The sequence below is a fragment of the Mobula birostris genome, chromosome 12, assembly GCF_030028105.1.
Source record: "Mobula birostris isolate sMobBir1 chromosome 12, sMobBir1.hap1, whole genome shotgun sequence".
NCBI classification, from domain to species: Eukaryota; Metazoa; Chordata; class Chondrichthyes; order Myliobatiformes; family Myliobatidae; genus Mobula; species Mobula birostris.
Genome location: NC_092381.1, coordinates 68,623,555 through 68,640,456, shown reverse-complemented (window position 1 = coordinate 68,640,456; position 16,902 = coordinate 68,623,555). Strand labels below are relative to the sequence as shown.

At 41.3% G+C, this 16,902-nt stretch overlaps 1 protein-coding gene and 1 pseudogene across 1 annotated transcript in view; one reads left to right on the top strand and one right to left on the bottom strand.

Moving 5' to 3' along the window:
- Positions 1 to 643: 643 nt before the first annotated feature.
- Positions 644 to 743, top strand: LOC140206482 (U6 spliceosomal RNA; annotated as a pseudogene).
- A 5,943-nt stretch (positions 744 to 6,686) lies between these two features.
- Positions 6,687 to 16,902, bottom strand: part of trmt1l (tRNA methyltransferase 1-like) — an 83,630-nt gene continuing 73,414 nt past the window's right edge. Inside the window, exons 15-16 of the mRNA XM_072274008.1 lie at positions 15,399 to 15,525; positions 6,687 to 8,651 (exon numbers count right to left, since the gene is read on the bottom strand). Coding sequence (XP_072130109.1) covers positions 8,384 to 8,651; positions 15,399 to 15,525 — 395 coding nt within the window. The 3' untranslated portion in view covers positions 6,687 to 8,383. The remainder of the gene's footprint in view (positions 8,652 to 15,398; positions 15,526 to 16,902) is intronic.

The following is a 16,902-nucleotide window of genomic DNA, read 5'->3' as shown; positions in this document are numbered from 1 at the left end:
TCTCAATAAAGTTTACCTTGTCGACTGCCACTACAATGAACATCAAAGATCAAAGGCACCATGAATACACAATAAATAGTTCTCAGCTGCAAGTATTTAACACCAAATCAGCAGACAAGAATGACTGCAGCACTGCATCTTTTAAAAGTTTAGCAACTGCTACATACTGAGGCACACAGAGCACCTTGTGGTCAATCAGACACACCTTTTAGAGCTAAGTGTTCAAAACATGAGATTTGGCTAACCACTGCTGTTCAATTGCAGAGAAGCACAAAACAATAATGCAGAACAACTTTATGGTAATTTCACTTTTACTCCATCATTTGGAATCATTTATTAATTGAACTACTACATTGGAGTCCTTCTTAATACCATTAAAGTATTAAGAATGACTCCAATGCAGTAGTCATTAAAGATTAGCTGAAGCTGCTTTACCTTTCCATAGTTATTCTGAAATTTTATAAACATTTTTGAAGTTGTACCTCACGGCAGATTCACAGGCCTCTGAATCCTGTGCCTTCTCAGTGTATGTACAACACATGCATGATTCATGAGCACACATTGAAAGGAACAATAAAACCACAGCTGTGCAAATCCTTACCACATCTAGTAACCCTGTGATCTCCGTCTTGGAGGCTGACAGAAGAAAATCTTTCAAAAGGGCTAAAATTGGAATGATACAGAGATTATCATAGCCTCTTCTGAAGGATGACACACACACTTGTGAAGCAATCCATACTTCTGAGTTGTGCACTCTCTTCTGTCTTGTTTTTGTGATGTATAGAACCCTTTGCAAAGCCATCAAGAGGACAAGAGCATAAGAGGGGTGACGTTGCTGGGTAGTGGAGGGCCCCAGGTGAAAACCTTCCTGTACATGGACAACATCACTGTCTTCTGCTTGGACCTGAGCTCAGTTTGCAGATTGAGTTGGCATCAGGGACCAGCATTAACCCCATGAAGAGCAAGGCAATGCTCTTCGGCAACTGGGCGCCATGGCAGCGGAGCGATTAGCGTGGCGCTATTACAGCTTGGGCTGGAGTTCAGAGGTCATTTCTTTCAGGTTACTTATACACCATTGTTTCATCCCTGTTGCATCACAGACATTTTCTCATGGACAGATTGTATTCCATTTCCAGGCATTTGCACATTACTCATTAATTTATTAACAATAAAAAAAATTTATATTTAAATATTTATGAATTATTCACTTTTTTAACAGGAGCTTGCTGCACAGATTGTACTATGTTGGTACATGTCACATTTAAAGTATTTAATTGCTTATGAAATATGATGGGAAACACCAGGGAGGAAAGGGTAACAAACTGGCGTCCTGTCACACTCACCTCAATGATAAACAAATGCTTTGAGAGGCTGGTCAAGGACTACATTTGCAGCTTGCTACCACCCACACTGGACCCCCTACAATTCACCTATCGACACAACCGATTGACAGACGACGCAACAGCCACAGCTCTACATAGCATCCATACACATCTGGAGAAGAAGGAGGTTTATGTGAGGATGCTGTTCTTGAGCATTCAACACCATAACACATGGCTGCAGGGTGACCAAGGATGGGAGCTCAACGTTCAGGGATATTCAATATTCAGGAGGGATAGACATGAAGGGAAGGGAGGTGGGGTGGCGTTGCTGGTTAAAGAAGAGATTAACGCAATAGAAAGGAAGGACATAAGCCGGGAAGATGCGGAATCGATATGGGTAGAACTGCGTAACACTAAGGGGCAGAAGACGCTGGTGGGAGTTGTGTACAGGCCACCTAACAGTAGTAGTGAGGTTGGAGATGGTATTAAACAGGAAATTAGAAATGTGTGCAATAAGGGAACAGCAGTTATAATGGGTGACTTCAATCTACATGTAGATTGGGTGAACCTAATTGGTAAAGGTGCTGAGGAAGAGGATTTCTTGGAATGTATGCGGGATGGTTTTTTGAACCAACATGTTGAGGAACCAACTAGAGAGCAGGCTATTCTGGACTGGGTTTTGAGCAATGAGGAAGGGTTAATTAGCAATCTCGTCGTGAGAGGCCCTTTGGGTAACAGTGACCATAATATGGTGGAATTCTTCATTAAGATGGAGGGTGACATAGTTAATTCAGAAACAAAGGTTCTGAACTTAAAGAGGGGTAACTTTGAAGGTATGAGACGTGAATTAGCTAAGATAGACTGGCAAATGACACTTAAAGGATTGACGGTGGATATGCAATGGCAAGCATTTAAAGGTTGCATGGATGAACTACAACAATTGTTCATCCCAGTTTGGCAAAAGAATAAATCAAGGAAGGTAGTGCACCCGTGGCTGACAAGAGAAATTAGGGATAGTATTAATTCCAAAGAAGCAGCATACAAATTAGCCAGAGAAAGTGGCTCACCTGAGGACTGGGAGAAATTCAGAGTTCAGCAGAGGAGGACAAAGGGCTTAATTAGGAAGGGGAGAAAAGATTATGAGAGAAAACTGGCAGGGAACATAAAAACTGACTGTAAAAGCTTTTATAGGTATGTAAAAAGGAAAAGACTGGTAAAGACAAATGTAGGTCCCCTACAGACAGAAACAGGTGAATTGATTATGGGGAGCAAGGACATGGCAGACCAATTGAATAATTACTTTGGTTCTGTCTTCACTAAGGAGGACATAAATAATCTTCCAGAAATAGTAGGGGACAGAGGGTCCAGTGAGATGGAGGAACTGAGCGAAATACTTGTTAGTAGGGAAGTGGTGTTAGGTAAATTGAAGGGATTGAAGGCAGATAAATCCCCAGGGCCAGATGGTCTGCATCCTAGAGTGCTTAAGGAAGTAGCCCAAGAAATAGTGGGTGCATTAGTGATAATTTTTCAAAACTTGTTAGATTCTGGACTAGTTCCTGAGGATTGGAGGGTGGCTAATGTAACCCCACTTTTTAAAAAAGGAGGGAGAGAGAAACCGGGGAATTATAGACCGGTTAGCCTAACGTCGGTGGTGGGGAAACTGCTGGAGTCAGTTATCAAGGATGTGATAACTGCACATTTGGAAAGTGGTGAAATCATCGGACAAAGTCAACATGGATTTGTGAAGGGAAAATCATGTCTGACGAATCTCATAGAATTTTTTGAGGATGTAACTAGTAGAGTGGATAGGGGGAACCAGTGGATGTGGTATATTTGGATTTTCAAAAGGCTTTTGACAAGGTCCCACACAGGAGATTAGTGTGCAAACTTAAAGCACATGGTATTGGGGTTAAGGTATTGATGTGGATGGAGAATTGGTTAGCAGACAGGAAGCAAAGATTGGGAATAAACGGGACCTTTTCAGAATGGCAGGCGGTGACTAGTGGGGTACCGCAAGGCTCAGTGCTGGGACCCCAGTTGTTTACATTATATATTAATGACTTGGATGAGGGAATTAAATGCAGCCTCTCCAAGTTTGCGGATGACATGAAGCTGGGTGGCAGTGTTAGTTGTGAGGAGGATGCTAAGAGGATGCAGAGTGACTTGGATAGGTTGGGTGAGTGGGCAAATTCATGGCAGATGCAATTTAATGTGGATAAATGTGAAGTTATCCACTTTGGTAGCAAAAATAGGAAAACAGATTATTATCTGACTGGTGGCAGATTAGGAAAAGGGGAGGTGCAACGAGACCTGGGTGTCATTATACACCAGTCATTGAAAGTGGGCATGCAGGTACAGCAGGCGGTGAAAAAGGCAAATGGTATGCTGGCATTTATAGCGAGAGGATTTGAGTACAGGAGCAGGGAGGTACTACTGCAGTTGTACAAGGCCTTGGTGAGACCACACCTGGAGTATTGTGTGCAGTTTTGGTCCCCTAATCTGAGGAAAGACATCCTTGCCATAGAGGGAGTACAAAGAAGGTTCACCAGATTGATTCCTGGGATGGCAGGACTTTCATATGAAGAAAGACTGGATGAACTGGGCTTGTACTTGTTGGAATTTAGAAGATTGAGGGGGAATCTGATTGAAACGTATAAAATCCTAAAGGGATTGGACAGGCTAGATGCAGGAAGATTGTTCCCGATGTTGGGGAAGTCCAGAACAAGGGGTCACAGTTTGAGGATAAAGGGGGAGCCTTTTAGGACCGAGATTAGGAAAAACTTCTTCACTCAGAGAGTGGTGAATCTGTGGAATTCTCTGCCACAGGAAGCAGTTGAGGCCAGTACATTGGCTATATTTAAGAGGGAGTTAGATATGGCCCTTGTGGCTACGGGGATCAGGGGGTATGGAGGGAAGGCTGGGGCGGGGTTCTGAGTTGGATGATCAGCCATGATCATAATAAATGGCGGTGCAGGCTCGAAGGGCCGAATGGCCTACTCCTGCACCTATTTTCTATGTTTCTATAATTCCCTCCAGGCTCAACAGGAAGCTCAGAGACCTTGGCCTTGACCCTGCCTTGTGCAGCTGGATCCTGGATTCCCTGTCAGATCGCCTGCAGGTGGTAATAATGGGCTCCTTCACCTCCACCCCTCTGACTGTCAACACAGGAGCCCCTCAGGGCTGTGTACTAAGTCCCCTCCTTTACTCCCTGTATACCCATTACTGTGTCACCACCAACAGCTCCAATATGCTAATTAAATTTGCCGATGACACTACATCGATTGGCCTTATCTCAAACAATAACGATGTGGCCTACAGGAAAGTCATCTCTCTGACACAGTGATGTCAAGGAAACAACGTCTCCCTCAATGTCACAAAAACAAAGGAGCTGGTTGTGGACTACAGGAGGAATGGAGACGGGCTAACCCCTATTGTCATCAATGGATCTGGGGTTGAGGGGGGTGAACAGCTTCAAGTTCCTTGGCATCCACATCACTGAGGACCTCACATAGTCTGTACACACCAGCTGTGTGGTGAAAAAGGTACAACAGCACCATTTTCACTTCAGACGGTTGAGGAAATTTGGTATGGGCCCCCAAATCCTAAGAACTTTCTACAGGGGCATGATTGAGAGCATCCTGACTGGCTGCATCACTGCCTGGTATGGGAACTGTACTTCCCTCAATCGCAGGACTCTGCAGAGAGTGGTGCGGACAGCACAGCGCATCTGTAGATGTGAACTTCCCACTATTCAGGGTATTTACAAAAACAGGTGTGAAAAAAGGGCCCGAAGTATCACTGCGGACCCGAGTCACCCCAACCACAAACTGTTCCAGCTGCTGCCATCCGGGAAATAGTACCACAGCATAAAAGTCAGGACCAACGGGCTCCGGGACAGCTTCTTCCACCAGGCCATCAGACTGATTACCTCACGCTGATTTGAGTGTATTTCTATGTTACATTGACTGTTCTATTTATTATAAATTACTATGATTGCACATTTAGACGGAGATGTAACGTAAAGAATTTTACTCCTCCTGCATGTGAAGGATATAAGAAATAAAGTCAATTCAATTCTAATTTATATTATTATAATACTAAATGATTTGGATGTGATGATAACAGAATCCTTCAAATGTAACACCAAACGACTCAATAGGGTCACTAGTAAAAGTGCATTACTACCTGGATTCGTGCAATGCAAATGAATCCTCACAAAGTCTAGCAGAAGACCTCTTCAGTTGTCAGATATTTATCATACAGTCTAAATGCACTGTTGAGCCAAAAAAACCCACAAAATTAAAGTCAAGCAAGAAGTTTTTTAAAAATATAAATTAAAACAGAAAATTAGAGAAAGACCTAGAGTAGGCAGTAGCAGTGGGGAGCCTGATGAACTGGTGCTTCAGACATAGAAACTGCATATGATCTATTGCTTTTTGTTTAGCAGGGAAAGCTCAGCAACTGATTTTTACCTTCAGAACTTCCACCTGTTGCTGAACTTGTTTCAGAAACAGTTGTTTTCCTTTAGGTTCCAGTGGTTTTTATTTCCAAGTTTTCACGGGCAACTTGGATTCTCATTTCTAGGGTAATAAGGAAATACTGTATACAAAGATGATCTTTGTTCCTAATTTCCCCATGAGATGGTTATACCAGTTAATACCTCTCATGGTGTCGAAATGGTTGTTGTGGTGCATGTGGTAGCGTAGTGTGTGGTGCTCTCCTCTCTCACTTTCAGCTTCCACCGCTGGCTAGCACTCTTGCTAAAATGAGAGCTGAATGTGTAAGTCTCTCCCTGCCAGTACATAACCTCCCCAACAGCAAGCCTCCCTACTGGTGAGACAAGGAAACTGAATTCTGTTCAAACTCAGGCTGAACTACAGAGGATGAGGAGCAGGTCTGGCCCCTGCACAGGTAGCACGCAGGCCCACTGGTGTGTGCACATGCCCTGGTGCTCATGAATCAGATCCCCAGTTATGGGTAAATAGCCCCATTGTCTTGTGGGCAGCTTTGGGAGAGACGAGGGCTACGGGAGTAAACCCAGCCAGCAAATCTGGAGTGGAGTCCTAAGGCAGCTGAACGTCATTGAACATCCTTCCAGCAGCTCCTACAGCCAAGCTGGTGGCAAATGTAATGCTTCATAATGCTCCATACCTTCCGCCAAGGCTTGTGACGATGATCAACCAACCACTTTCTGTAAAATGACAAAATATTTTTATCCTCCTCTCTGCAATAAAACAAGGCCCTTTGTTTTCCTTAGCCCAATTTTGCCACACAAAAAAGCAGAATTTTCACGAACTATCAGAAGGATCAACCTTGTGACGTTGAGGAGCAGAAAACAACTACAGATTTCATATTTTTTCTGGTATTCATATTTTATTCACTCTGAGAAAGTTTAACACAAACACACCTGGTATCATGAATTCTCAGCTCTTAATGACAGACAAACACATTAAAGCCCTAACTGGGGAGGCCAAAGAGAATTTTAATATCTCACAGAACTGAAAAGAATTCACATCCAGACAGAAAGGTCGATTGACAAATGTACAAAACGTATTACTCCAGCAACTGAATTCTGAAGCAGGATTTCTTAAGCCTAAAGCTTTGAAGATGGCTGCAAAATTAAAATCTTGCTTTTCAACCAATTTACAAATTTAACAGATAAATAGATCTATACAGTGGTTTCTAGTTAACTGGGCCATCAGTTAATCGGGTCAGCCACTTATTTGAAACAACTCTTAAAGAAGAAAAACTAATTCAGGAAAATAACTGGGATTCTATTAGTTTATTTGAGACACTATGTTGCTTTAATTGGGACAGGAGACAGTTGCCAAAATTTTTAATTAGTGTCATTCACGTGCGCTTGTGCGGCCATTAAACACTGCACTATACTTAAAGCACAGAGTTTTTAAAATAGCTTCATTTGTATGTGCTTGTGTTCAAAGAGCAGTGATTTTTGTCACTGATAGTTGGCGAGAAATAAGCAGAAGAAAATTTAGAACTGTTTTGCTCACTGCGGTTTCAAGCATTCAGGTGTGGAGAATCGAGAAATGGTTGGGAGTGAATATGAAATGATTTCACTACGTCACTAAGTTAGGATCTATGAAGAATTTAAGGATTCGACAATCGTCTTGAATGTTATAACGAAAAGGAAGATTTGGGGATGCAATCATTGAAAGAATTGTATGTAGGCAGTCCATTATCTGTACTAGGAGTCTGTGTGGATTTTGTTCTTTTACAGTCAATCTAAAGAATGCGGCAGAGTACACTGGATAAATTTCTTTGTCAATAAATATTAGAAATTAATACAGTTTATAGTTACTCATTTAAATGATACTTTGTCTTTTTTATGTTTTTAACTATTTCCATGAAACTTTGGCTAATTGGGGCATCGCTTAATTTGGCCAAAATGCACTGGTCCTAATGTGTCCTAATTAACCAGAATCCACTGCATATTAAAAAAAAACTAATTGATTTCTGTGTTTCAGTGTGGATCAACTTCCCTTTTACCTTGAAAATACAAGGTCTAAGTTAGAAGCTTAAAACATTTCCATAGATAGGGTTGGTGTTTACTGGCAGCGCAGTGCTAAATTCCAATAGGAATTTTCTTTTGTGCGATTGCTCGTGGTTTTGAATCATTGCTTAATGAAAAAAAGTAAAATGAAATAATGCAGTGCAATATATTATTTTAAAAAATATTTGAAAGCTTCTTCCATTAAGCCTCAAAACATAAAAATAAACATTCAGTGTAGATTAAGGATGCCACAACACTGCAATAAAAGTACATAACTGCTACATAGAACCAACAAATTATCTAAAGGGAGAATGACCTCTTTATTATTTGGTATTCAAGGTCAGCTGTACAAATCCATTGATTTATTGGTGAATAATACACTGTGGATTCTTCTTTACAAAGGTTATAATCAGTTTTACAGAGTATTATGCAAATGGCATTAATCTCCCCTATTGATTCTTCATCGATGCAGAATCAAATGACCTGCTGCAAATCCAACCTGGTCAGAGGGCTACAACAGTCAATTTGGTCAATGCAGAGTCATTAACGTTTATCCAGACTCAGGTTTTACTTCTTCAGCAGGCTGATCCAGTTCAAGTAGCTTTGGAGTTGGATCTTGTGCAGTTTCTGAAAGGGGTTCTGCTGAAGCATGATTATGAACACCAGGCTGACTGTCAGTGTGTGTTGGCACACTGTATTTCATCAGGATGGCTTTCAGTTGTGCTAAAGTTGCATCCGTGCGAATTCCTGTTGGGTCGAAATGAGTACGACCGACTCGGAAACCAGCTTGTGTGAGGTAGGGCAGAAATTTATTTATCCTGCAGAAACAAGAAAGTTTCTTTAGGAAAATACAAAAAGCAAGGGCAATTCATGAAACAAATGGTCGCAAAGGAACATATCCTGAACAATAGTGCCAGCAATGACATCATCATCATTAAAGAAAAGGGTATTTGCAAATATAAAAGTATTTTCTAAGCTTTTAAGCATTCCCAATGCAAATGATCTTTTTTCTTTTGTCTGCATGAGATTGACATGCAAAAACATAACATGAATTGCTGTTTTGTTCCTTGAAATTCTGCAAATTACATGTGTGCATACTGCACGAATCTTTCAAAATGCCATTCATGGTTATTCCATTTACTAAAAAGGCTTACTACTCAATCTACACTTCTGATATAGATTGTGAATCCCACATTAAAAAAAAATTCTTTAATCTTTCAGCAAACCTTGAAGATTGAAAATGATGACTTGGGCACTGTAGATCAGTATCCTAGCTAACACTCAAAAAATGGTGCTAAGTTGACAACCTGAATCTATATATCGCTGGGTAGTGATTGACCAATATTTATATACAAGTTAATGTTTCAGATGGAGTGTTCAAAGGACAGCATTACAAAAATTGACTCATAATTCGTGTGTTCAAAGTACATTCAGCTTTTTCCTTAGTTCAATAGTTCAACAATAAAAAAGTTGTTTACTAAACAAAGGGTGCAGATTGAATCATGTACCATCTTTCTCAATAATATATATTTGAGGATTTACAAGGTTATCTTAAAAGTTCAAATATCTCAGCTAATTTTAAAAATAATCTTTAGTTAAGGGCCGTAATTTTTTTTTAAAATGATATACACAAAGTTGTTCATAATTTCCTGTAACAATTATCCTGAAATAAAATGAGTTTTCGTGTGTGCATCACTAATTTTTGTATTCTTTATTTGAGATACATTCTTGGAAATACTTAGACATGATAGGTGATTTAAATTTTAATTACTATTTTATTCTGGTAGATATTAAATGGTATGTCTGGGAGGTTGGGAACCTGTGGCCTAGAGGCTGAGGAGTAATAACTCACCATGGTTACAGAGTGAAGTATGTTATTGATTACATTGGACAAAACTATTCTGAAGCTGTGGGAAAGGCCAGAATCTCACTGGAGGGATACAATCAGAGAGCAGTGGGAGGCAACAACGTGTTTCAGGACTACTCTTAAAACATTACAAATGATACATCTTTATTAGAATGAATAAAAAAAAATCCATGTCCTGAGGAGATGTACTTGAAGCAGTTGAGAAGGGAGCATTTCTTAAAATGAAATATTGGCTAAAATATGGAAATATTGCAGTTAGTGGGATGAAGTGAAGTGTAACATGTGACTGAGTGACTGTCATGAGGGTAAAAGGGGTTAAACACTCTGTGGCCATCCCCCCCAAAAGCAGCTATACCACTTTGGATACTGTTTGGGGGGGGGGGTGGAGGAGGAAAGTCAAACCAGTCAGGATTCTGGCACTGAGCCTGGCTTTGTGGCTCAGAAGGGAAGAGGGGAGAAGAGGCAAACTGTGGTGATAAGGGGGAGTTGTTAGGGGAACAGAAAGGAGGTTCTGTGGATGAGAATGAGATTCCTGTATGGTACGTCGCCTCCCAGGCGCCAGGGTCTGGGACATTTTGGATCGAATCCTTGGTCCATATGGGTATCTATGACAGCGGTAGGAAGAGGGACGAGGTTCTGCAGTTAGTTCAGGGAGCTGGGTGTTAAGTTAAAGGACAGGACCTCCAGGGTTGTGATCTCAGGATTGTTACCCGTGCCATGTGCTAGTGAGACCAGAAATAGGAAGATCACACAGTTTAACACATGGCTAAGGAGTTGGTGTAGGAGGGAGGGCATCAGATTGATCAGATTGCTGGATCCTTGTGCTCTCTTCCAGGGAAGGTGCGACCTGTATAGAAGAGACAGTTTGAACCTAAACTGGATGGGGCCTAGTATCCTAGTGGGAAGGTTTGCTAGTACCACACAGGAGGTGGGGGTGGGTTATACTGTAGTTGCAGGGGGAAAGGGAACTAGAGCACCAGAAGAGATAGTGGAGTGGTTGTGGAGACAGATGTTGCTAAGACCTCAGACAAAGTCAGGAATCAATAGATTGAGCATGATGAGACTAATCTTCTGAGTCGTGTATATTTCAGTGGAAGGAGTGTTGTAAGAAAGATAGATAGCTGAGGGCATGGACTAACACATGGAATTACAACTTTGTAGCCATTTTTGAGACTTGGATGCAGGGTGGGCAGGACTGTCAGCTCAGTGTTCCGGGGTTCCGTTGTTTAAGACATGATAGAATGGAATGGAATGGAACGGAAGAGGTGGTGTTACTAGTCAGGGAAAATGTCATGGTAGTGCTAAGTCAAGACATACTGGAGAACTTGTCACTGAGGCTGTATGGATGGAACTGAAGAATAAGGAAGGTTTGACCATGTTAGTGAGGCTATATTACAAACTATCCAACAGTCCACAGGATTGAGAGCAACAAATTTGCAGAGAGATTGCAAACTGTTGCAAAAAACATAAGGTTGTGATAGTAGGTGATTTTAACTTTCACATATTGACTGGGACTCCTATACTGTAAAAGGACGAGATGGGATAGAGTTGGTCAAATGTGCTCAGGAAAGTTTTCTCCATCAGTACATAGAAAAACCAATGAGAGAGTGTGCAATACTGGATCTATTAGGAATGAGACGGGGTGACAGAAGCTTGTGTAGGGGAACACTTTGCATTAAGTGATCATAATGCTATTAGTTTCAAGGTAATTATGGAAATGGATAGGTCTGATCTTCAGGTTGGAGATTCTAAATTGGAGAAAGGCTAATTTTGATGGTATCAGAAAGGATCTGACAACTATGGACTGGGACAGGGTATTTTCTGGCAAAGGTGTAATTGATAAGTGGGAGGACTTCAGAAGTGAAATTTTGAGAGTAGAAAGCTTGTACATGCTTGTCAAAACAAAAATCAAGGATAACAGGGTTAGGGAACCTTGGTTTTTGAGGGATACTGAAACCCTGGTTAAGAAAAAAAATGGAGGTGTAGAGCAGGTATAAGCAGATAGGAACAAATGTGATGCTTATGGAGTACTGCATAAGAAATGCAAGAGAACACATCAGAAAGAAATCGGGGGGGGGGGGCTAAAAGAAGGCATGAGGTTGCTCTACCAGACAAGGTGAAGGAGAATCCTAATGGCTTCTACATATATGTTAACAGCAGAAGGATTGCAAGGGACAAAATTGGTCCTCTGGAATGTCAGAATAGTAAATCATGCATGGAGACAAAAGAAATGCGGGACATCTTAAATGGATTTTTGCATCTATACTAACTTAGGAGATGCTCACAGAGTCTATAGAAGTGAGAAAGCAGGAGCAAGGTCAAGGACCCTACACAGATGACAGAGGAGGAGATGTTTGTTGCCTTGAGGCAAATCAGTGTGGACGAATCCCCAGGGCTTGACAAGGTGTCCCCTTGGACCCTGTGGGAGGCAAGTGCAGAAATTGCAGGGACCCTTGCAGAGATAGTTAAATCATTCTTAGTGACAGGTGAGGTTCTAAAGGATTGGAGGACAGCTAATGTTGTCCTGCCGTTTAAGAAAGGCTCTAAGAATAAACCAGGAGCTTTAAGTCCAGTGAGTCTGACATCAGTAGTGGGAAAGCTATTGGAAGCCATTCTAAGGGATTGGATATATGAGTATTTGGATGGACAGGGATTGATTTGGGATAGTTAGCATGGCTTTGTGCATTGTAGGTTGTGCCTGACCAATTTTATAGAGTTTTTTTTGAGGAAGTTACCAGGAAAGTTGATGAAGGCATGACAGTGGATGTTGTCTACATGGACTTTAGCAAGGCATTTGACAAGGTCCCACATGGGAGGTTGGTCAAGAAGGTTCAGTTGCTCGGCATTCAAGATGAGGTAGTGAATTGAAGTAAACATTGGGTTTGCAGGTAAGGTGGAGTGGCTCTGTTGGTAAAAAATGAAGTCAAATTCTTAGAAAGATGGCATAGGATCAGAAGATGTAGAATCCTTGTGGGAAAAGTTAAGAAACTGCAAAGGTAAAAGGACCCTGATGGGAGTCATATACAAGCTTCCGTACAGTAGCCAGGATGAGGGATACAAATTTCAACACAAAATAGAAAAGGTTTATAATAAAGGCAATGTTGTGATAGTCATTGGCTGATTTCAATATGCAGGTAGATTGGGAAAATCAGGTTGGTGCTGGATCCCAAGAGAGGATAATTTGAAGAATGCCTCTGTGATGGCTTTTTAGAGCAGCTTGTGATTGAGCCCAGTAGGGGAAAGACAATTCTGGATTGGTTGTTGTGTAATGAACCAGAATTTGATCAGGGAACTTCGGGTAAAGGAACACTTGAGAGGCAGATATCGTAATATGATGGAATTCACGCTGCATTTTGAAAGGGCGAAGATGAAGTCAGATTACATTGGAGTAAAGGGAATTACAGAGGCATTCGAAAAGTGCTGGCCAAAGCTGACTGGAGTGGACATTTGCTGGGAAAACAGCAAAACAGCAATTGCTGGAGTTTCTGGAGGCAATTCAGAAGACACAGGATAAATACATCCCAAAGATGAAGAAGTATTCTAAAGAGATGATTGGGAAGTTAGAGGATTGGGAAGGATTTAAAAACCAACAGAAGACAACTAAAAAAATATACAAGTAGTAAAAAGATGAAATGGTAAGATAGCCGAAAATATCAAAGGAGATACCAAAGGTTTTTTTGGATATGTAAAGAGCAAAATAGAGGTGAGAGTGGATATTGGACCACTGGAAAAAGACACTGCAGAAGAGGTGATAGAAGGTAAAAAGAACATAGCAGATAAACTTACTAAGTATTTTTCATCAGTCTTCACTGTGGAAAATGCTAGCAATATGGCAGAAATTCACGATTGTCAGGGAGCAGAAGTGAGTGTAGTTGCCACTATTAAGGAGAAGGTGCTTGGGATCTACCAATGCAGATTGGTCACCTGGACCAGACGGTCTAGACCCCAGGGTTCAAAAGGAGATAGCTGAAGAGATGGTGGAAGCATTAGTAATGATCTTGCAAGTATCACTAGATTCTGGAAAATTGCAAATGTCACTCCATTCTTTAAGAAGTGAGGTTGGAAAAAAGAAATAAATTATAGGCCAGTTATCCTGACTGCAGTGGTTGGGACGATGTTGGAGTCCATTATTAAGGACTTGGTTTCGGGGTACTTGGAGGTGCATGATAAAGTACGTCAAAGTCAGCATGGTTTCCTTGAAGGGAAATCTTGCCTGACAAATCTATTGGAATTCTTTGAGGAAATAACAGGCAGGATAGATAAAGGAGAGTCAGTGGATGTTGTTTACTTGGAGTTTCAGAAGGCCTTTGCAAGGTGCTGCACATGAGACTGTTTAACTAGATAGAAGTCAATGGTATTATAGAAAAGATAGAAAATACAAGGAAGATTTGCTGATCGGTAGGAGGCAAAGAGTGGGAATAAAGGCAGCTTATTCAGGTGAGCTGGTGTTCTGCAGGGATCAGTCTTGGGGCTGCTTCTTTTCACATTATATGCCAACGACCTGGAGGATGGAATTGATGGCTTGGTGGCCAAGTTTGCAGACGATACGAAGATAGGTGGAGGGGCAGATTGGGAGAATAGGCAAAGCAGTGGCAGATGGAAATTAGTATATGGAACTGTATGGTTGTGCACTTTGGTAGAGGGAATGAACCTGTAGATTATTTTCTAAATGGGGGGCAATTTCAAAAATCAGAGGTACAAAAGGACTTGGGAGTACTGTGCAGGATTCCCTAAACAAGTTGAGTCGGAGGCAAGGAAGTCAAAAGCAGTATTAGCATTTATTTCAAGAGGACTAGAATAGAAGAGCAAGGATATGATGCCGAGGCTTTATAACACATTGATCAGACCGTACTTGAGAGTATTGTTAGTAGTTTTGGACCTCTTATCTCAGAAGAGATGTGCTGACATTGGAGAGGGTCCAGACAAGGTTCACAAGAATGATTCCGCCTCTACTCTCTGGTTTAGAAGAATTGGGGCGGAGGAAGAATCTCTTTGAAGCCTTTTGAATATTGAAGGCCTTGACAGAGTGGATGTGGAAAGGATGTTTCCTATAGTGGGTGCAAATAGGACCAGAGGGCACATTCCCTGATTAGAGGGACATCCATTCAGAACAGAGATGAGAAGGAATTTCTTTAGCCAGAGAGTGGTGAATCTGCAGAATTCATTGCCATGGATGGCTGTGGAGACCAAGTCACTGAGTATATTTAAAGCAGAGCTTGAAAAGTTCTTGGTTAATCAGAGCATCAAAGGTTATGGGATGAAGGCAGGAGAATGGGGTTGAGAGAGATAATAAATCAACCTTGATGGAATGGCGGATTAGACACTCAGAGCCAAGTGGCCTAATTTAGCTCCCTTGTCTGGTGGCCCTATGGTCAAAAAAGAAAATTCTAAAAGCACATTAAAAATAAATAGACCACATTTCAATTTATTGTTAGTGGAGTAGCATTCAGTCAAATAAAATGTAAAATCCATTTTGAATATGTTCGCAATATAAATCACACATGATAAATTTTTTTTAGAATGACTATCTGAGCAAAGTGCTGCATTGCTAGACTCCAAAAAAGGGACATTAATCTTTAAAGAAAGCCAATACACCTGAATACAGTTGATGTTATGAGCAGCTGCAAAGCAAGCATTACATTAAGTTGAGTGATTTTGGGAAAAAGTGCAGAGATAGAAAGAGAACTTCAATTCTTACTTTGGGATGTTCATTCCTCGAATACTGTGCCTATGGATACTGTAGTAGAATGGTGGATGCTCTGCAGGAATATCTCCTTTCTGACGTTTAGTTGCATTTCCAGGCACTTCAATGGCCTTCCGCTTCTCTGCCAAAATGGAAAATGAACATAGGAACTGAAGAAACTGAAGCATGTGATGGTCGTGTGGCCTTTCAAAGCCTTCTCAGCCAAAGATCATAGCTAATTTCATTCTCTGGTCTTCTCATATTTCCCGTCTGGTTCTCATAACCCTCAACTTCTCCCAAGTCCAAGAATCTCTCTGTGCACCCAGTATCTTCTGCACAACAAAATTCCACACATGTTCTAAGAAGTTCTCCTCATTTGTTTAAAGTGTCTGTCCATCACTCTTGATCATGTTTTTTAGTTCTGAAGGCACCAAGGGAGATACGTATCTGGGAAATGCCTTCATTATATCTAACCTGTTCTCAAATCTTATGTTTCATTGAGCTCACCTTTCTTTCTGTGGGCCTTCAGAGTTTCGAACCATTCATTGTACAGACAGCTAACAGAACATGAGCAATGTAACACTAAAGCAAAGCACTCCTGTTATTTACACAGGGGACAGACCTAATTAGTTCAACAAATTTCACTTTTTAAACTGAGTCTTAACAAACTTGGGTTGTTTTCTCTGTATTGATGGAGGCTGAGAGGAGATCTGATAGATGTTTATAAGTTTATCATAGATAAAATATACAGCCAGTACTTTTTTTTGTTCTCCCCAGGGCTGTATTGTCTAATACCAGAGGTCACACATTTGCATTTTAGGTGAGAGAGAGTAAGTTCAAAAGAAATGTATGGGGCAAAAGATTTTTTTTAAAACAGAGTGGTGGGTGCCTGGAATATGCCTCCTGGGGCAAATACAACAGAGGTGTTCGAAAGGTTCTGAGATAGGCACATCGACAGTGATGAAATGCTTTGAGAGGTTGGTTATGACTAGACTGAACTCCTGCCTCTGCAAAGACCTGGACCCATTGTAATTTGCCTATTGCCACAATAGGTCAACGGCAGGCACAATCTCAATGGCTCTCCACATGGCTTTAGACCACCTGGACAACACAAACATCTATATCAGGATGCTGTTCATCAACTCTAGCTCAGCATTTAATACCATCATTCCCACAATCCTGACTGAGAAGTTTCAGCAACTGGGCCTCTGTACCTCCCTCTGCAATTGGATCCTCGACTTCCTAACGGGAAGACCACAATCTGTGCAGACTGGTGATAACATACCCTCCTCACTGATGATCAACACTGGCACACCTCAGGGGTGTGTGATTAGCCCACTCCTCTACTCTCTATGTACACATGACTGTGTGGCTAGGCATAGCTCAAATACCATCTATACATTTGCTGATGATCTAACCATTATTGGTAGAATCTCAGGTGGTGACAAGAGGGTGTACAGGAGTGAGAAATGCCAACTAGTGGAATGGTGCTGCAGCAACAACCTGGCACTCAACGTCA